At 40.8% G+C, this 22,459-nt stretch overlaps 1 protein-coding gene across 1 annotated transcript; it reads right to left on the bottom strand.

Annotated features, from left to right (window-relative positions):
* Positions 1-241: 241 nt before the first annotated feature.
* On the bottom strand, positions 242-21,085 carry LOC122973854 (serine/threonine-protein phosphatase PP1-beta catalytic subunit). Its single transcript, XM_044341626.1, has 8 exons — positions 20,951-21,085; positions 5,590-5,721; positions 5,235-5,465; positions 4,712-4,816; positions 4,417-4,488; positions 1,918-2,069; positions 1,648-1,782; positions 242-836 (listed from the first exon to the last, which is right to left on the bottom strand). Exons 1-8 carry the CDS (start codon positions 21,000-21,002, stop codon positions 732-734), a joined length of 984 nt encoding a protein of 327 aa, XP_044197561.1. The 5' UTR covers positions 21,003-21,085; the 3' UTR covers positions 242-731.
* Between the last annotated feature and the right edge of the window lie 1,374 nt (positions 21,086-22,459).

Here is a 22,459-nt window from a genome sequence, read left to right as displayed (position 1 = left end):
TCAAATTTTTGAAGATTAAAATAAAATAAAAAAATAAAAAAAAGGGAATCCAAATTTAGTCTGGGATGGTCTGACACTAAAAGGTATGGAATGTTTCATCAGAAACAAATTGTCTCTTTTTAGTTAAATTTGAGTCATTTTCATAGAATGGAAGTGCACTGTTATCCCAGATTACTCATGTTTTTAATGATCTCTCTGGAGAGGTGATTTTAGCGCTTCACTGAAAGAAACACACAACAGGTGGATTTCTTCCCTGTATTATTTATTGAAAACCCAGCAGCCGTCATTAATACCTGTTGTGTCTGTACAGGCAGGGGAGTAAGGAGATGTGATAAACTAAACTAGTCGTCATTCTGTTGTAAAGAAAAAAAAAAAAAAAGGCAAAGGACAAAAGACAAAAAAAACACTCTGATATGCTACAGAATGACATCCTTGTACTGTTTTCTCATTTTTCTTTCAACACTTGTTTTTAAAAACATTTCAAGGTTACACAGATGCAGAGAAAAAGCATTGAGGAAGAAGAGAGTGTGACAGCAGTTCAGAGGGAGATAAGAAAAAAAAAAAGTAAATGAAAGACTGGTTTGAGTGTGTCTTTTAAAATAGTTGTGTTCATCTGTTTTCTCCTCTGCCGAGTGTTGCTTTGACTTATTTTGTGTTGTGAAAAGCCAACGGGAGACAATCTTTGACAATCATCTCTCTCATTCTGTGTCTCTTCCTCCCTCCGTCCTTCTTCATCGTTTCTTTGGGGGTTGGGCTGTGCGGGGAGGAGTGACGGGCCGACCCGAGTTCATCCCTCCGTACTGGTACTTGGCTTTCTTCTCAGATGGCTTCAGGATCTAGGATCAGACAGGCAACAGCGTTAGCTTTTAAATTAAAAGAATGAAAATGTTTTCTGTGTCATGACTGGTCGTACTAGTGTAGATGCTTAATAACAAAGTTTCTCTAACTTCCTGGATTCATCATCACCGTGGAAAAAACACAAAAAACTTCCAACACTTCAGGAAACACTGCTACTGCACATATCTGTTATATCACTGTTATTGTGTCTGACTGCCATAAAATCATTAGTAATTAACTGAGTAGCCAATCACTAGCAATTTTCATAAATCCATTAATAGTTTAAGTAATTCAACAAGAAGAAAAAGGCAAACTTTTGTAGAATCAGGTCACATGTTGACAACTGAGCAAACTCCATACTGTGAGATGTGGTTGAAAGCCCTAGAAAAAACTAGTAAGCGGACCTTTGACTCCCTGACTTTTGGTTTCAGGCTGTGACAAAACAAGCAAGTGGAAGATTTAAAATACTTTTTTTTTTTTTTTTTACTATTATCTGACATTTGATAAACACAATAAGTTGTAAAAAACAAAACAAAAAAAACAAAACAATATTCATCATTTATGAAGTCGTTATCTAATGTCAAATCATTTCATCAGAAAAGGTGGGAAAGGATGTGGTTAAATATACCGGCAGAATGCGGTTAATATGAATGGGGAAATTCCCACATCATATATGTGAATGTACATTAGCAACACCATTCTAGGTCAAAGCATTATCAGTAGAAACCAAAAACTACAGAGAGCTTCAGTTACAACAAATGAGTTTTGGTGCTTGAACATCTGCGTGTCAGTGCTGTCGTTACTGCCCACCTGGAAGGAGCACATCAGGGTTTCATCCACACTCATCATGCCACCGGCGTTGTCAAACTCTCCGCAGTAGTTGGGAGCTGAGAACAGAGTCACCAGCTGCCGCTTGGCAAAGAACTCATAGCCATCTTCTACCACCTGAGGGCGTCAGACACAGACCATGAATCAGTCCAGAGAAATACCTTTACATGTGACTGTGGTACATGGGAGTCCAGTCCTGTATGTGGCTGCATGCCTATGTTTAAATAGTTAAATAATGAGTGTGGGTGGTACCTGGTGGGCTCTGCAGATCAAGTCCAGGTCGTGGCGGTTGAGGAACTTGCTGACCACATCAGCTCCAAAGGTAAAGGAAACGCCGCGGTCGTTCTCTCCCCAGCCCTGGACGTCCTTGTCTGGGTCCGACCACAGCAGATCACACAGCAGGCCTGGAGGGGGGGGGGAACCAAACATAAAATACAACTAAATTTTTACTTTTTGGATCAGATGAGACCTGCAACTAAACACTCTGGGTCTGGGTCACAGAACTTAACAGTTTCTGCTGTGAAGTCAAATTTATGGCATTTTTTCAGATATTAAAACTTTCAGGCTGCCCTATGTATATAAACAAACATACGTTCTTGACATCCAGACACAGCGAGTCTCCCTGAAAGACCATAAGAGGATCTGAGAGAACCATAAGAGGATCTGAGAGACAGGAGCTGCCAGGGTCTAAACCCTGCCAGCCTTATAAGGACAAGAACCAAGACCAGGTTTGATGAAGATGGGTAAAGACTAAGACTGAGAGAGGCTTCACTCCTACAAGTTTCCTGTAACTTAAAAACTACACCTCATTTAGGAAGCAAAAGAAAATAAAAAAGGTACAAACATGTCTTTGTGCCCTTAAAGGGGACCTATTATGCTTTTCCTTATTTTCAGTCATTTATATAATGTTACAATGTAGGATGTTCATATCAAACGTGGCCAAAGTTTCAAATAATGAAGTAAAACGTATGTAGAAGTAATCCCTGTGAGCAAAAAGTACTGGCTTCAGACTGCTCCTAACACTCGATTTGCATCAGTTTCTCCCACTTTCAGCCTGAGTCGATGTTGGCTGTGACCAATTTCTTTATATGGTCATCTGCTCTACACACAGCGTGCCAGTTCACTGCTCCAACCTGCTAACATTATGGCATTTTTCCATTGTTTTGGGGGTAGTCACGTCAAGCCATGACTCCATTATACAGCAGGGCAAAGTAAAATAAGTTGTTTACCCGTTTGAGGTGTGCTAGTCATCTGCAGCGCTTCATCAAACATCATCATCACTGTGGCCATTTCTGCTTGTCCTATTCCTCCCTGCATTATTTCTGACTGATCCGCTCAACAAAGAGCTCCAAATATCTCCATATGTGTCGACTAGGTTTTAGCGCCACTAAAAAAGCTCTGCTAATTCAGTGAGAAACATGTTTACTTTCCTGTAAATTCTTCACAATAAAAGTCTGTTATTGAATAATTAAAAAGCTTTTAATGTGAAGCAGTTTAGCAGGAAATGGGTTTTCATCAGCAGTAACTTAACACAACTTTGATACAGCTGCCCCTCGACAGGCTTCCGTAAAGCTGGCCAATCAAAACAGAGAAGGCTCATCAAGATGGGGGGCCTTAAAGAGACAGGAGCTAAGACTGCCTGTTAGAGACAGAGGCTGAACTGAAGGGCTGCATAAAGGGCCAGTATAAGATAAATTTGGAGTTTTTTTGAACTGTGAATCATGCAAAGCGACTCTAATGGAGTCCCAGAATAAAAATATAGAGCTGGAAATGTGCACAATAGGTCCCCCTTAAATATTGAGTATTTGTCAATCTGATAACCTACATTACAGTTAATAAAGCAGTTTGTGTGACAGCTGAAGAGTTCTGCAAGAAAATATAACCTGCATCACAGTTTGTTAAATAACTTCCTATAGTAATCTGTATCAATACTTTTTTTTTTTTTAACCCATAGCAGCTCTTCTAACAAGTCTAACCGACATGACATCCATCACATTGCATCACTGACTGAAACTGCTGGCTGCTGTTTGTTTATTCTGTACACTCATGTGTCACTATCATTTTCACACTGCATGGTAGGACGTTTTGGTGTGGCCAAAGCAAACAAAAGATCGGAAGTGGATTGGGCTTTAAATAGCCAATAATTAATCCTTTTTTTTTTTTTTTTTTAAATGCCTAGATCAATCTTGATCCCGATCCTGTGCCAATCCTTATTGACAAGCTCTAAATGAACTAAACACCCAAATGCAGAAAAAAAAAAAAGCTTTCACTGTTGTCAAACCAGGGGAGGAAATATTCAGATCCTTTAATTAAGTAGCAATTAAATAGCGATATACAGTGTGAAAATACTCCATTACAAGTCCTCCATTCAAAATTTTACTGAAGTGAAAATACATAAGCAAAGTGTACTTTCTGCAGAAGAATGGCCCGTCTGATATATTTTTATATATTAGATGAATTATACTGATTTTAATATTGTAGTATGCAGTAACAGTGAATCACATTTTATAAAATGATCATGTGTTTTGTATGTGAAATCTGAGAATCTAGTGGAGCAGAAGTCCTCCAGTGAAGTACAAAAACCTCAAAACTGTACTCATGCTAATGTACCAAGTTACTTTTCAACACAAAACTACAGTGCAGATGTGATAAACTCTAAGCCGACAAAATGATAATCATTTTATACTGGATGTTCACGACATGTAAAACATCAGGCCAGCTGTGTGTGTGTGTGTGTGTGTGTTGACCTACCTGTGTCAGGAACGTCTGTGGGTCTCATGATGCGTCTGATCTGCTCCATAGACTGCAGATCAGGAGAGAGACCTGCGGGACGGAACAATGACACAAAGCAATCAGTCTGTAAATGACCTCATCATCTGTACAGGTATTAACTGTAACCCATATCTGTGAAGTGATAGACTTGTCCTGACCCATTTACTTCACAGCAGATTAGTAAACCCAAAAATATTCTGTGCATTTCGGATTCAGTGCAAACCACCAGCCGGAAACATGCAACGTGATCGGCAGTTTGTCCGCATGAATATACCTCCGTGACAGCAGAAGATCTTCTCGTCCACTATGGCGGCGATGGGCAGGCAGTTGAAGCAGTCAGTGAAAGTCTTCCAGAGCTTGATGTTGAATCTGCGTTTACCTGCAACATGAACAAGACAGTGAGTCGGGAAGACTCATGGCAGAGAACAGTACAAGGCCGCTCAGTCTAGAGATACTGGAACTGGAACACATCTGGAACCAAGTCTGCTGTCCTCTTTTAATTATGTCTTTTATAGCCATAATGTTTGCTCAAGAGATTGAAGGTGGAAATATGCTCATTTCTTGTCATACATGTAATATCTATCATAAAAAATGCACCACAAAATACATCATACTAGATTACACACGTTTGTCCACATTTTGGTTTTAGCAGCATTCTATTTAAGGTTTATCTGCCCGCTGCTCTATAGCAACTTCTGCTTGTTTGTGGGCTGTGACGTTATGGAACTACATCTGACATAATGGGACTTGAGGGGAAGTGCAAAAAAAAAAAAAACAGAACAAAACAGAGCACTCACACTCGTCATAAAAGCCGTAGATGCGGTTGATGGAGGCACACTCGTGGTTGCCCCTGAGCAGGAAGAAGTTCTCGGGGTATTTGATCTTGTACGCCAGCAGCAGGCAAATGGTTTCCAGCGACTGCTTCCCTCTGTCCACGTAGTCGCCCAAGAACAAGTAGTTGGCCTCTGGAGGGAAGCCGCCATACTCGAAGAGCCTCAGCAGGTCTGTGTACTGTCCGTGGATATCACCTGGGATGAAGGATGGAGAGGGAGCAGGGATGAATCGAGGAAAGAGATACTAAAGAGACGGATATCTTACAGTTTAGAAGAACAAAGCCGAACAGGAGGTTTCCTGAAGGATGAAGGTACTGACCACAGATTTTGAGCGGAGCCTCCAGCTCCAGAAGGATCGGCTGACTGAGGAAGATCTCTCGGGATTTGATGCAGAGGCCGCGCACCTCAGCCTCCGTCATCTGGACGATCTTCCCTGGACGACATCCTCGCACTGGTGAGGGGAGAGGAGGGTGGAATAAAGTCAAACAATAACTCTAAGTGTGTTTTCGAGAGCATCATTAACAAACTTATCCAGCTTTTCAGGCATACAGTGAAGCAATCAAAGTGTTCTCAGAATCCCCCTGATTTTTTTTTCCTCAGGGATATGATCCCACACATCGCTTCCCTCACTGTGAGCTTTTAAAAAAGCTTCAAACTAAATATGGGAGGCAGGGTTTAGCCAAAAGACAGGATGGAAATAGCCTGTGAGGGTGTTGTTTATGTTGTTGGGAGTGTTTTTGGACACACTTCCTGTTGTGTAACTGAAAGGAAAAAGAGAAGGGGGGAGTCACTGTGGTCACGTGACAAGGAGCTAAGACGCCAGGCACTGAGGACTGGTAATAAAGTCAGCAGGGCAATTACAGATGCTTCATAAAACTTACTTGTTTCCTGCCCCAACTTACATCTTAAAACATCAGTGGTGGGAGATTTTAGACAAGTGACAAACCCTAAACTTACTTATTATACTGCTCACATTATTGTGTAACTGTACTGGCTATTTTTACATTTTAGTTTGCACACAGCACAAAAGGTGCCGAAGACAAGTGTGAGCAAGTCGCACAACTCCTCTCAAAACATTTCCTGCATCTGGGTAGTAAATTATTCCCTGGTTTAGTCCAGCAATTTGCGGTATGAAAGAAACAAATTACAAAAAGATATAAATCATTTAGACAGCAATATGAACATCTTCTTAAAATAGAATTTTTAAAAAAATGATCGGGTGATTAATTGATAAGTCAATTAAACTATTTGACATCATCGTTTTAGTTGTTTTCTGTGTCACACATCATAGACTGAATCTTTGGATTTTGTACCGTTGATCCAGCAAAACAAGGTATTTGAAGACGTCACCATGAGCTCCACAATATTATAACAGTTATTTTTTAAACAACTAATCCAGAAAATAAACAGCAGATTTAAATTGATAATGAAGATAATTGTTAATCACAATCAATTTTTGACACCTGTACCAACACAACACCTGAGTCTCTGTACCAATAGCAAAATTATATTTTCAATACCTTACTTTGAAGAAAACAAAAATGTTTTGACAGTATTTTTGTCTCCCATTTCACAAAATAAGTTCAATGTTTACTTTTGTCTTAATACAAAACATCTGTACAAGAACTTATCTCTCTTATCTAAAGTTAGCAAAACTATCCGATCAAAGAACAACATTCAATGCCAACTTTCAATACTTGAGACACATTTCAGTTAGTTCCAAAAAGAGTACTGAAGTTGGACTATGATGATGGTGATGATAGTATACAACTTCGTATACCACTCTGATGAAGGCCTATTAGCAGAAAACATGTGGGGAATAAAGAGTGATGCAGCACACTGAAGAACGGTTGTGCCGCTTTTTTCATCTTGATAGACAAATTATGTAAAACAGTTTTCTCTGAGCTAAAGCACATGCATATACTGCACAGTGAGCACTGCAATGTGAGAGTAACTGAAAGCAATAATATTTTTTTAATAGATAATATAATGCATAAAATGCAAAATATGTACTGTAAGTGGCCCTGCACATCATCACTTTCCCTTCAACTCCCTCTGAGTAAAAAGTTTTTCCTGCCAAATGAAAAGCATTGCACTATTTATGAACAAAGCCCCTGCATGTCAGCCACTAATGGCCTCTGAAAAACTGTTGACTCACATACAGGTACGGCTACTGTCACGCATCCACTGACGACAACCACGTATAGCTGCCTTTGCAATTTGAGATTTTAAACTTTCCCTGCTTTCCTGCATGTATTGTGACTGTCCTATATCTCTTCCCGCTGTGCTTACATGAACAGCAGGATCACCTCCTCTTTCTCTCCTCCATGGTAAACCACAGAAGTGAGCCAAAGCTGAGTAAGACCGCTGCTGCTGTCAGATGACACCTCAGCAACATGATGGAAATCCCCACAGGCATCAAACGCCACTTAACAAGTCAATCAAACAGACGTGGTCAGAGGAATCCTGCAGCTCCACAGCTAGAAGTCTTTGTTTTTGTAAAGAAGGAGAAAAAACAATGTAAAAGTCTCCCTCAACTGTAAGTTTATAAGAGGTGAAATGTGCAGCAGATTCCTGCAGGTGACTCTCCCTTGTGTGCCTTGAAGCTCTCAAGGCATTTTACATCCAGTTTTAAAGGTGTGTGCAGCAGTGTGTGTTTGTGTGTGTGTGTGTACACATGTGCAACGTGACCCTGCTATTTCTGCCTTAAGCGCGAACCATAAACACTCGTCTGTCTCTGACCGCTGCAGCCAAACACAACCTGCAATCACACACCCCCACCTGAAGGGTGAGACCCGGGCTGTATTTAGACTGTCCAAAGGAGGGATTTCACAGGTAAACATACATAAATAAATCATGTGTAGGATTTGCAAGGTTTTAAATGCTGCAAAAGTCAGGGGTCAGCATGCCCTTAAAAACTTCCTGTGGTTTTGAAATATAAAACATGGATGCAAAAAAAAAAACGTATCCTACACTGAGCACAATACACAAGCAAGGAGTGTCTGTGTGTCCACCTAAATGTGTGTGTCGGCTGTCAAGAGTGATTTCACACCCCTCCCTTTCAGCTCTCTGATAACGTGTTTGCAGTCTGTGCTGGCTCAGCTGACAGAGAGAGAGAGAGAGAGAGAGAGAGAGAGAGAGAGAGAGAGAGAGAGAGAGAGGCCTGATATAGGACAAACGCGCGCACACGCACACACACACATACAAGACAGAAACCACAACCAGCACCCACTGACCTCACTTGCCTGAGAGGATCTCTTTGGTCAAGTTAAGGCAGTGCCGGGAACACACACACATACACACAGTGAACCAGTGACCTTGACTTCAGATTGTACCACCATGGGATTGTGGGGAGGTATCCCAGCATCCTTTACTCTGTCACCACTGCACTGCAGCTTCCCCAGTGAAGAGGAAGAGAGGGAGCGGGAGATACCGAGAAAGGGAGAGAGAGAACAGGAGGTGGTACCCCCCCCCCCCCCCATCTGATCACCATAGCAACCCAGCAAGACCAATTTCCAGCCTGCAAGGTGTTGGTGAGCAGAGCTGCTGCTGTATCTCATGAGGGAGAGGAGCTGATTTGCAGATAAAGTGGCATCTCCGCCAAACCCACGCCCTGCATACTAACATGAACTGCATCTGACAGCAGTGAAGGGAACAATACAAGCCTGCATGCGCACACACACACACACACAAACAGTATCTCTGATATCAGGCCGGCACAATCCAGCTTAAAAATGAAACTTCCCAGTGTGAATTTTTCCAAACCTGATTTTAGGCCTCAAAATGCCTCTAAAATCCTTAAATTTCTTCCCCGTTAATGGAAAAAGATAGGAAACACTGAGGATGTAGAGGTGCTGTTGGTCATTTTATTATATTTCAATAAGTGAGTATAGTGTATTTTAGAGGTGGACAACAATCTGGTTTTCATGTGAATGCTGCAGGTTCAGGTCTGATCCATGTATACTTAAATCTTACTATCAAGTCCTACTAGTACAGTTCAAATAATACAGCGATAATGATGAATACTGGTATCCACCACACGTGCGTCACTCAGCAGCAGAAACATTCTGTCCAGCTTGCTGCCACACACACACACACGCACACACACACACACACACACACGCGCGCGCGCGCAACAGGAGTGACAGCAACAGGTAGCAGCTTGCCGGCCAGCTAACTGTTTTGGATGGGTATTCATTCTCTGGTTGGCGAAGATATAAAGTGAGTTTCTGATCTTTGTCGGTGTGTTTTTCTCACATAAAAAGGCAAGTGGTGCATCAGTTTTAACTAATGTTTGATGAGAAGTGACCACTGACTACGCTGTACTGTATCTATATATATTTATATTATAAAGTATTTTCTGTGTAGCAGAAGCCTTCTGAGAGCTCCACTGTTGTCCTATTAAAAACACGTCAATGGGCCGTTTTTTTAAAGAGCTCTCTGCATCGCCACATTGGTCTCATTCAAATGAATGACAGGGCTGTGTTTTGTCATGCACAGTTTAAGTCAATCTGAACACGGCCTCATCATTGGAAATTTACAGCTGATTGTCTGATTACTTCATCGTGACAGATAGGCACATAACTTGTAGAAACTAGACTATGTGTAGCTGTGTGTTTAAGACAGAGGAAACTTTGTTAGCCGTTAGCTCTGCGCAGGGCTCAGGCTGCTGCTAGTTTGTTTTTTGATGATGTGCAGTTTAGTGCAAAATTTAGCTTTTCTGACATGATGACAAATGTTTCTTTAATTGCAGTTTTACATTCAAAAAGTGTATCTTTTATGACATTTTTTACATCAAATGATTAATCAATTCATAAAGAGAATTATTGAAATAATCGTTGGTTGCAGCCCTAAAACTGATTAGCACTAAAAATGATTCAGATGTATTTCTAAATGAAGCACACTAAGGCAAACTAATTATCAAATAAATGTAAACACAAGCTTAAAGCATATGCTCTGAAGGTGACAGACACTGCTAACAGATGCACAGTGTTTATCAGTGAACGTCACTGCTGTCTAAGTGGCAGCAGTGTAAATGAACCAGGTCTGTGGCTAAAACAGCTGTCGGGCTTCACTTCATGACAGCCTCGTGTCGACTGACAGGAACCAATGTTCTCATCGACTAGCATTTCCCAGCTGGTTCTTATGCACGATTGCTGAAAATCTCCCAAGAGCCCTTCCTCGAGAGACCTCTCCACGTTCTGAGTCATCTCTCCTAATTTGGTCAGGTGCATGAGTCTGTTTTCCTAAGCTTTTCAGTTTGGGTATAGTTCACACTCTGAAGCCCTGAAACTGAACGCTATGTCCTTCCTGTAGCTCAAACTGAAGCGGATCACTTTACTACAGGCTGCTACTCTCTTTCTCTCTGTTTCCCAGACCTCCTATCCTCCAACTTCACTCTTTTTCCCCTCCTCATTTGTTTATCTTTAGGCTGCTTTCTTGGCTGTGCCTGAATTCCTGGGTCATCCTCCTCCTCCTCCTCCTCCTCCTCCTCCGCCTTACCAGTGAACTGTGCTGACGTCAGAGGACAGCTCTGCCTCATACACCCCCCCCTCCCCTCCCCTCCCCTCCCCTCCCCTCCCAGTGTAGTCTCTGCATTCCAGGCAGCTCACGGACCGCTCAGACCTCGACAGCTCTGGCTGCAATGAGGCTTCAGTAAACACCAGTCAGAGCATCTGCAACTTCCATCAAAATCTTTACAAATATTCTGCAGCACAAGTTTTCAAAAATGCTTCTTCGTGTGATCTGGACTATAAAACTATGACATGTTATTCGAAAAGAATACAAAAAGGAACCGCAACACCAGAGCCGCTTTTAATTTGACTTTTGAGGCCTGAAATTTAGGTAGAAAAAAAAAAAAGCTCAGAATAACTAAAATCGACAGTAAATTTATCATCAACAATTCTAATAATTGATCATTTATCAAGCAAAAATGCCCCAAAAAAGGAGGATTTGCTGTTTTGTAAACTGAATATCTTTGGTTTGGACTCTTATTTGGACAAAATGATTAATCAATTGAAAAATAATGGCTAAATAAATACTCTTGATGTTATTTTTAACATAACACAGCTATATTTTTAGTATTGGCAACTTGCATCCACTCTTATAAACAGTAAAAAAAAAAATCCTAATACTGTTACTACTAACTGAAATACTTTCTCCACTGTGAGAGGAGGGAGCCAATGCTTACTTTAGAGCACTACCCTCCCTCAGCACTGCTCATTAACCTTTGTTACAGTGGTTGATCTTTCCAGGTACAAAAATGAGCCAACGTTCCCTGAATTAAAAAGTCTAGCTGCCTTGTAGTTGCTAAGTTAACTCACTAAATATTTGGGAGGATCTTGGGTGCTGCCCAACCCACTATTGTGCTGTGCGTGTTGAACCACACCAGAGAGTTGTTACGACATACTGTAGTGCAACTTGACAGACTGAACGCTCAATCACACTATGACAGATTTAAGATCGTTGGAAAACAAAACCTTACAGAAAAACAGTGAGAGCAAGCCTGTCTGTGCAGTTTAGGACACGGCACAGCTAGAGCATTCAGAAGAGACACTGTGGTTCACGAGTTTAAAGCAAAGACTGCCACGAGTTTGACATTTACCAATTAAAAAAAAACCGAAGGAAACTTTTTATTTGCCTGAATTCTGTTGATATCAGCTTAAAATATAATCAAATACATAACTTTTAAACATAAATAACAAATCTAGAAGACACAAGTGTGTAGTCCTCTAAAAGGAGGTTTAGTCGTCAGTTATTTCTTCTGCGTCATTGGTTGCTACTACTTACTACAGGTCAAGGAGGTCAACTATTTTTCCATTCACTTAAAAAGAGCAGAGTTCACGTGAACAATGTGTGTAAGAGCCAAAGAGACAGGGTGAAAGATGAGTGAATTACAGTCGGATTGCTTCTTCGAGGCATTACCATATATGGGCGTTACTGTATGGAGGGAGGAGGAAATAGGCTGTCAGGACAAAGAGGGAGCGCTTGAAGGCTCTGTTGTATCTGATGGAAAGAGAACAAGACCAGCCAGGCACGGGCCAGGGCTCCATCACTGAGAGAAGGTCCACAACAATGTACCAGCTGTCAGCTGCAAAGAGCTGCGTAAGCCCATTCACATCAACAGGAAAACACACACACACTGAGGTCAGCGCAATATCAGCAGCATAAAAATAGGGCTGACCCCTATAAGAATTATTCAACTGGTGTGTTCTGGCTTGTTTTGTAGTCTGTTCTTTGCTTTAGTTGCACTAAAACCGCTCTACAATGAAAACTGCATTTGTAACGCTAATGATACAACTTTGTTGAGACTGTGTCTACTTAAGTTTAGTGTGATCACAATTGTTGCTTTTATTATTTAGTGTTTCTTTGCTGGAGCTTATTGAGTATTTGCTGCACAACTTGTCTCATCTTGCCTTCATCTTACAAATTTTTTGGATTAGAAATGTGCAAGGTCTCTATGCTGCAGTTATAAAGTTTTTTCCAAAACTACAGTAAGACTGGGCAGGTACTGTTTTAAACTTCATAGTATTACAACCAATATATTTTGATACTACTACAGTACTAAAATTAGGCTATACTTTTGATACTTTAGGAAATGTAAACACATTTGTTTGTTGATGCCCCTGTGACCTGGTTTGCCAAGAGGTTTTTATTTTTAATTTTATTTTATTTAACCTTTAACCAGTGTACCATGTAAATGCAACATCCCTGGTTTGATTTCAGGTTGGGGCTTTTTTTTTTTGCATGTAAACCCTCCTGCTCTGTCCCTGTGATGTCATCTGTCAAATCAAGGCAAAAGTGTCAGAAAAAATGTTTTTGTTTTTTTTTTTAATTTTACAAAAGTTCTTGTAAAGACATATAAGAACCCTCTCTAAATGATACAAGCCAGCTTTCTATATTTGATAGTTTGATACTCTATGCTGCAAAGAAATTTCTTTCAGCCCCCAAAAGGCAACATTAGCATTCATCTGGAAGTGTGTTTCCAGTATTCACTCTATTTAACTGAGGTTTGGTCACCAATTCCTGAGAAAAATATCTGGTACTGGTCTAGAGGTGTAACAACTTTTTTACTGAAAACAGCTGCCACCTGAGTTAACGAGAGCCGAGAGACTGAGTCAGAACAGTCAATTTGTGGGCACGTAACAGCAAAACAAAGAGCTGAAAGATGCTAAACCGCTGAGAGGAACTGCAGAGTCAGGTGAAAATTCTCTGTGGGGTTGTCACTATGAACAACATATTAATATTTCTGACTTGAAATGGAAAGTAAAAAAACAAAACAAAACTTTTTCATTTTCTCGTAATTGCCCAGCAAAGATATTCAAAGGAACTTCTAATGGGTCAAGCAGACCCATGAATTTAAAGCAGGCATGACTGTGCATGTTTTAGTCATTGCTGCACCTCGCAGCACCAATAAAGATGCCCAGTCAGACCTTTTTTAGCTCTCCATCTCCATTCTTTCCAACCGGGCATGAGTCCAACAGTTCCCCCTCCACTCCTGCATCTAACCCTCTCCCACACAGGGGCGACGGAAAACAGTGACCCTTCAGTGAACGAGAAAAACAAAGTAACTCTGGCGAGGAGAGAGAGCGAATCTTAAGGCAGAAATCCCGACTGCGATGGCATTTCTGTGCGGGCTTTGCATTTTCAGAGGACGTTTTGTTCGCCTTTAAGTGCCACGGGTGAATGGCTGTCTTTGTGGGGCGAAAGAAAGGATGAAATTGAGAGGAGAGAGTGGGGGGAAGAAATAAACAGGAGGCATGAGTATAGACACAGAAAGTGGGAGAGATGGAGAGGAGGAGAAGATGAGATTAATGTGGGGAGAAAGTGAAGCTTGAGTGGGGGTGACGCAGAAGGCGAGGGAGTGAATAGAAGTGAGAGGAGAGGGGAGGGAGGGTTTATTGGAAAGCCTAGCTGGGCAGCTGAAAGGCCTGGGTGAGCTCTGTGCCACGTTTGGTGCCAGGGGGTGAACGCTCCCCCGCCGCACAGGCTCCACCATTGTTGTTTCCATAACAGAGTGCCACGCCAGCAGCCTGAACACCAGCAACACAGCAGCAGTCCTCCACATCCGACAAAAACAAGCAGGGTGACACCAGGGTGGAATGGATTATGGTAGAGCAGAAGAAATGCAGTGTATTATATTTTTATATTACTATTTAACTGTCAGTTCAGACAGTGACATCCTACAGAAAAGCTCCAAGAAGTGGCATCACAGGCCAGAAACGATTGAGAAACCATGACAAACATCTCTTCCAGGTTTCAGGTCCATAACCTATTAAATGGTAAAAATGCATTACTGTACACTGTCCAAATTAAGAATTTACACAATTCAGTTAACCTAATAGAATATTTAAAAAGGAATTTGTCGAGAAAACATCAAATTCATAAACAATAGTTGTCCTGAACATAAATTCTCAAATGCCAGAGCTCCACACAAACAGTTTTTGGCAGTGAAACAGTTGTTGTCTGTTAGCTAGACCGTGTTAGTCATGTTTGCCTCTGGTAGTGTACCTCGTATAGCAGACCTAAATGTGAAACCAGTGCTCAAAGAGCCTCTAATGTCATTAAGGACTATTATTTGGGAGTTTCCCAGGAAGTTAGCGCAACAGCAGGCAAATAGGGAAATGAACGAAAACTTTGTGCCTGTTGAACTGACGTAGGGTGATGTGACATCTCTGGGAACAGTATTAATCCACATGTTAAATCATTGTGACATGATCACCTGAATCTGCATTTGTCCTAGAAACCCATTGGTAGATTTATATGGTTGGACTGACATATGTTCATTTCTTTATTATTGACCATATGCCCAGGTTTTATGTTCAGAATCCTCAAAATCAATGCTTAAATTGTTATCTGTGTTTCTTTTGTCTTCCCTGCTGACCCAAAAAACTGAGGTACATACAAAACTGGGATATCCCTAATGTACAGCATCAGCCTCTATATTTGATTATACTAATGCCTTTATAAGGCGCTACTGGGCTGCAGTGTGGAAAGTGGATGCAGACTGTCCAAAAACTGTGCAGCTCAACAATTAGGGACAAACTCCATTTCAGGAAATAAACACAACCTGAACAGCTCCTACACAGAGAAATCCTCTTAGCAGATTTGGTGTACCCATACTGAGTTACAACCTGGCTGGTGTCTTAGCCCATAAACCAAAATGACAAAATGGCTCTGAATTGCAACTTTCCATCCCACCTTGTCCCCTCTGTTGCTGGCTGATGTATGGGACCATGGTGTTGATTGTGCCACGGTGAGCCTACGGGACACCGGTGCTGGCAGGGCAGACAGAGGGCCTGTTGTCGCTAAACCCTGGGCCAGCGTGGGCTTAGCGTGGGCATGTTGGGAAAGCTGGGGCCTGTAATAGCTGCTGTGCTGGATCGCAGCACATAGACAGAGCACAGTACTAGTAAAAACTAATGAGGAGGAAGAGGAGGAGGAGGAGAAGCCATGTGTGGAAAACTCAAACAAACAGAAAAATATAAGACTGGCCTCGTTCAGCCAATTGTACACAAACATGCAGTGAGGAAAATCTGGAGTCTTGCAGAGGCATCCTGATGTGCAAAGACAAGCGAAGGATTTCTGTGAATACTGTGAAAAACGCAAGGTCAGCTCGACTGTGCTATAACCAACCGCAGATATTTCACTGTGAAATATGAAACATGCTACTGGCAGTTGTACTAAAAACAGATAACCGATTGATTTCCCACAGTGTCATGCAATACAGTGTAATGTGGCTGTGAGTGTATTGATTTTCTCTCATAGAAGGCAATAGCACATTGCATCAGCGGTTAAGAGGGCAAACACTTCAGTTTCCTAAAAATCAACACACACCGTATGAGCTGAGATAGGGATATATGATACCCATCATATGCAGTGTTAATGTCATGTTACTGTGGCATTGCAGTAATGCAGTCGCACCATCAAGTGTGCCTAAAGTAACAAACTATGCTCAAATCCACTGGGACAGAACTTCTAGGACCAGAGACTCCACTGAACAAGTGCAACAGAAAAACATGATGTGTTCATGAAGGAGACTTAATCTGCAAACTGACTGCATAATACTAACATCCAGACAGATATACGAATGTAAAAAAAAAAAAAAAAAAAAAAAAAAAAAAAAAAAAAAAAAAAAAAAATGGTAAAGGACAAGTCATTGTACTTACACATAAGTGACAAATGAAACCAGAGAGGGAAGAAACCTGCATGCTGAGGCCACTGAGGAGACACCAGTGATTGTAAACCATGTTGTCAGTCGATCAGGTTTAGCCTGTTGGCTAGACAACGCCTGTGGGCTAGACAATGCCTGTCAACCCCTCCACCAAATAAGGACACGTGCACTGTATGTGTGTCCCCACACAAAGCAATTCATATTTACACTTTGTTGTCAGACAGCGAGCCTTAGTGTGATTTGGTATTAGCGACACATAAGTAGAAATCTAGTCAATTTAGCCAATGATAAGGGCTAACTTGTAAAGTAGCATGTGATGCTACTCATAAACTCAGCCCTTTTCTGACTAACTGATCAGCAGTTTTTCTTTAGTCATACCTAACAGCATAAACATTTTGTGGAAGTGACGTTTCTCAACAGCTAATAATTTAATAAAGTTCAAATGACACCTGTGGTATCTTTAGAGTAATCCAATCATCAGTGTACCTGAGAGACAAATGGAAAAAATATTAAGACTGGATTATTAGAGAAGTAAAAAAAAAACAACCGCTACGACTGAGCTGGAAGTCTACTGTATTAATGTATTGCCCTTTTTACACTCCCCCCTGTGTGTGTGTCACCAAAAGGGTAGGTTAATTTCTACCAGGGACAGCTGTGCCTGTTGACATTTAATAGGAGATCAGAGAGCTCCCTGTATGTGCCTCTGTAGGTTCTTGACTGGCACCAGTGCTCATGGAAAAAGTTAGAGATCCAGCTTCTCTTGTTAAGGAAATCCCTTTCCACCTTAGTGAAAGAGTCCTGGTGTTGTTATTGTGTAAAAGAAGAAGAAATGACTCCCCAGTGCAGCAAAGGGAAAATATTCAGAGCTTCTTGAACTGACTGCCAGGAGAGAGAGTCACTGACAGGCGAGTCAGTGAATGTCTACATGAAAGCAGGCTGTAGATGTAATCTAGTTCAGTAAACTAAGATGAGAGATATCAAGGTTTCACCAGCGAGGAAAAGCCTGCGAGAGGTCTTTGTATTGTTGAAAGGTCATGTCTTAAAATAAAATGCAGTCCTTACAGAGACAAGGGATACACCAGCGACGGTTAGAGAGAGTGCATTTTCTGTTTCTATGGCCCAGATCTGTCTGCTACTATTAGACTAACAGGGTTTTGCCTTTTTTGTCCTTTTATTAAAAAGAAAATAAAGGCAAGTCAGCTCTGACCACCCGATATGATGGAAGTGATGCGACTTGATTTATTTGCAGAACTGCTCATACTACACCTGCCATTCTAATGTCATCTATTTTAACTTGACATAGCTATGAAAAATGTTTTATGGCTGTCATATTATCATCCCGGGTCTTTATGAAAGTTTTAGTGTCATGTGGTCAACTTCCAGTTTCAAGCCAAGTAGGGCTGGCTGGATATCAAACCTCAATATCTTTTTGGCGCCAAATGTAATATGGCCGTAATATCAAGTATAGAAAGTACTGAGAGTTGGTACTGAATGTCTGGTCAGATTCATAATCTTCTTTGATTAAGAGCAGAACTATTAGTTGATTAACTGATCAACAGAAAACTGGCAACAAATAGCCTGAAAATAACCTGCTCTCTGCTTCTATAATGTTAATATTTGCAGTTTTCTTTGTCTTCTATGACAGTAAACTGAATACTTTGGGGTTTTAGACTGTTGGTCAGACAAAACAAAGTATTTGAAAATGTCAACTTGGGATTTATGAAATCATGACTGGCATTTTTGTCTATTTTCTGACACTTTATAGACCAAACATCAGCATGATTGGTGACATCACAACTAGTTTGGAGCCAATCGTGGTCCAGTATGCAATTTACACAAGTGTGATGTGGACACTTGCAGCCTCCAGTGCACAAACACTGAGAGTGGACTTTGCAGTGAAGTAGGAGACATCTTTTGTCCTGCGGTTAAACTTTTGATATGAACAGTATTTGCATATTCATCAATTCTAGATTTTTTCAATGAGGGGAAAAGGAATAGATGGAATATGAAGTTTTTATGAGATAATTGTACCTTTTTTTGAGGACAAAACCGTAGACCCTTATTTTTCCAAGCTAGGGCTGTGCAATAGGATAATATATATCATGTGACGATAGAAAAATGTCCATTGTTTCATATTATGCTTTATCGTTTATTTTGCTGTGTCACAAATTACACTCTTTATGGCAATATTTTTCATCATTTGGAGTCCATCTTTTGGGCAGATTACATTAATAAATTACTCTTCTTGGCTTTTTACTCACAAAGCTTTTATTGCTCTTACAGTAACATAAGAGTGTAGTTGTTGTCAACTCGAGTACTTCACCAAGTTCACTGTCTCTCCTCTGCTACGCTGTGTGCAGCACACACACACAGAGGGCTCATCTCCACCCCTGCTGAACCACACACACACACACAGCACGGGAGAACAGAGTAACTAACGCAACAATAAATGAAAGCAAAACAGAGTAGAGTTATGTCATTTACCTAATTCATGTGCACTCGTTTCATTTCAACTCAATGTGAGAGTCTCTACCATGTTCTGCTGTCAGTTATGGTCGCGCTACTCTCGTCTGCGCTCTGTGGTTCACCGCGCGCTGGGCTCAGACCTCTGTGTGTGATTTCTGAAACTGATTTTATTTACATCAAATTTTGGTTTGGATCCGGAAGTATCAGCCTTCATAAAACTATTAGTGTTAAGCTTGCCTCTCATAAGCTTGAACCTAACAGTCTGTAAATTCCCACCAAAAATGAGCAAGCCGGATACACACTAACTGTAGATGGAAAGAGAAAGTAGCTGAAGGGAGATGGATGGTTGGATATATTCTCTGCTCACATCTGGAAGCTTTTAGGGCCAGATCCCTCCAATTTCCTCCACTGAGGTTTCCTAGTCGCCGCATAAAAAAGCAACTAAATATGTAGCCAGTTAACTAGCAACATTATAGCGTTGCCCATCTGACATACAGGACCACACTGCTGTGTTACTGCACAGCTGACACATATGCATAGAGAAAACAAGCACTATTATATAACCAGTCCCGATCAATCCAGATGATTAGGTTATACTGACATGTTGATCCACACCTTGCTCATTCATTAGCATATGCTGACAAACTGTGTACATTTCTGTGTGTATCTGATTTCCAACACACTGAATCTGTCTGTGAGACAATCAATGGTGAATGTTTGTTCACCACTGCCTCAGCTCTCCACATGTTTACTGAAGACACAGAGAGACACTGTCTCTGTGTTCTCAAGAGAATGAAAGGCATGAGAAAGACAGACAGATCAGCTTACCTATGTCAAGATCCCTTATTTAGCACTGCTAAGAAAGTCACCCACTGCTACCCAACACATAACAGTGGTGCGGGAGCAAAAACAATGCTTTCTTCGAAAGTAATGAGGTTACTTTTTCTGCAGAATTAACAGACTAAGTAATTGGATGTAAAGTTGTGTCACTCTTCAGTGGAGAATTTAGTCCATGCACTGTGCAGAACAGAGAAATAGCAACTTTAAACACCTAGTTTGGTTTACACATTTGTCTTTCAACTACTGGCTAGGGAATTATAACGTCCGTGGAATAAGGTTAATAAGAGTTACATAATGTTGAAATGCTTACAGAGTACACACTCTGCAGGTTTATTTATAGAGGAATATCATCAAGCCCTGTGGCTTGTGTAAACATTACTATTCAGCAATGTTCGCATATAAACACATTAAACTTGTGACGTGCCTTGTCTTCTCAACTGAGGAATCCTTGTGCCAAACCCCGTTTTTCTTATCAGTGGGGGCAAACGATATACATACATCAAGACTTTAGATCTCTTATGAAACCAGACAACTGTGCTCAAACTTTCGGGCATACTTAATGCACCAAGCTGCGCTTTGTCTCAATAGAAATGTAAAACTTTTAGGACTGATATACACCATAAACTATCGCCCACTGTTGTGTGTTTTGTTGTAGAAAGCAGCACAGTTTTAAACACATTTTGTGTGATTAAAGCTTCTTAGATAGTGTGTTGTAGGCTGCATACCAAAGTGATGACAGTATTAATGGTGTAATGCAGTTATTGCAACATTAATCAAGAACACGATAAATGACAATAGTTTTAAGGTTGGTCTGACTACTGGAGCTTGTCTCGGATACAAACAACAAACAATCCTTCAGCTAGCTAACATACAACTTTGTTACCACTTAACCGTCGCACAACTGTAACACTCAACTATCACTTTATAGAAACACTCGAGTGTCAATAGATGTAAAATAACGATAACTTCATCTTAATCATGGGATAAGTAAGAGAGTAGGAGGCGGCTGACTAAAGGTGTGCCTGTGATTCCTATTACCGACAGACGGGACGAGTCCTGTTCACTCCAGCACCGGGCTACGCTAGCAAGTCCAGCGGGCCTTTTCTGATGCCTACTGGCGTCAGAACGAAACCCAAATAACCACGGAGAACTAATACCGCAACAAGAAGATAATATGTGAAGAATGTGGTTGTGGACTTACCCTCTAAAAGCCTGGAAATCAGCGAGTCCACGTCCAACTCCCCCTCCGCCATTTCTGTAACGAACAGCTCTGCCCGCCCGCCGCAGTCTGGAGCAGGCGAGACAGGCACCGCCTCACCGCAGCGCCACGCACCGCCAACCTCCTCCCATTTAAGGCTATTATGCTGCCTTTAAATACCCCTCGGATACTTTAACTTCTAACGTCGAGAGAGGAAAAGTGGATAGCTTTTACTCTGACACAGAGAACATTGCTGATGTTTTTCAGAGTTATGGTTATATTCCCAATTGTCTGACAAAAAATATTGACTCAAGGTCCGCTTACTAACTTTCAACCGCATCTCATAGTCTGCACAGACACTACACTCTTTTCCAAAGTGAAGAATCTACTTTCAAGCTAATATCCTAAATAATTAATATTATTGTCTATTAATATATACATATGAACATTTTTGTGCATGCGTAGAGCTTTAGATTTCTGAATATATTTCTCCTGCCTTGAATGCAGATATTACTCCATTCATTTACATAATCAATAAGTAGGCTCTCAGAACTTACCTCAACGTAAAAATACTCCATTACGAGAAAAAGTCCTGCAGAAAATAGTACATGGATGGAGGATCACGGTTCGTCAGGGGCTGAGACCATCACTGGGCGAGGACAGACAGACAAATACAGACATACAGCAGAAAATTAATTCATGTTCAAATTCATTCCTGTCTGCATTTGAAAGTCACACACAGACCTATACTTGCATTACGTGGCAGCCAAATGACACCTATGCAAAAAGCTGACAACATGGAAACTCCAAAAAATAGGTCGGACAATCCCCAACTTTTTACTTTTATGTACTAATTCGTTGTTGTTCCCTAATTGATCCTATGATTTCCAACAGCACCTGAATGTATCAATATAACCAGGGCATTTGCAACAGGTTATTGTAATAATGAATGGTGGATAAGATAATTTCTGAAAAAAAGACATTTAATAAACTCAGTTGACAACTTTTGCAACAATTAAATATTTAGTTTTACGTTGTTTGACTTCCGGTTACCGGTATAATAGTGATAATCTTCTCAGATATGTTTTTATAAGCCGATTTTATGGACATAAAATACATTTGAAATAAAGAAAACTTTTCTTTTTTTCAACAGTCAGTCAATTTTCATCAAGGTACAAATGAAAAGTGCTGTGATGACAGCAGATCCTGATTTATTCGCCTACAACGCCCTGTTCTGGTCAGAATGTGAATTTGAGTGTGAATTTTTTTTTGGATAAACTTTTATGTGATGATTTAGTGATTTAAAAAAAACAAAACAAAACAATATTTCCCTTTCTATGGCTGAAGGAATTAAATAATGAAAAAATAATCATTAATAAAAGCGTTTGGGGCGCTACATGTTCATTGTCACTGTTTTTCCAGTGTCGAGATCACTGATTGATGTTTGCGTAGGCCACCAGCGGAATGGAAACCTGCAGTATTGGTCAGTGCGTAGGGTTTTAAGACAGTCAC

Source organism: Thunnus albacares, chromosome 22 (assembly GCF_914725855.1).
Source record: "Thunnus albacares chromosome 22, fThuAlb1.1, whole genome shotgun sequence".
Lineage (NCBI taxonomy): Eukaryota > Metazoa > Chordata > Actinopteri > Scombriformes > Scombridae > Thunnus > Thunnus albacares.
Note: the sequence above shows the minus strand (reverse complement) of the source record. Positions and strands in the feature narration are given on the sequence as shown.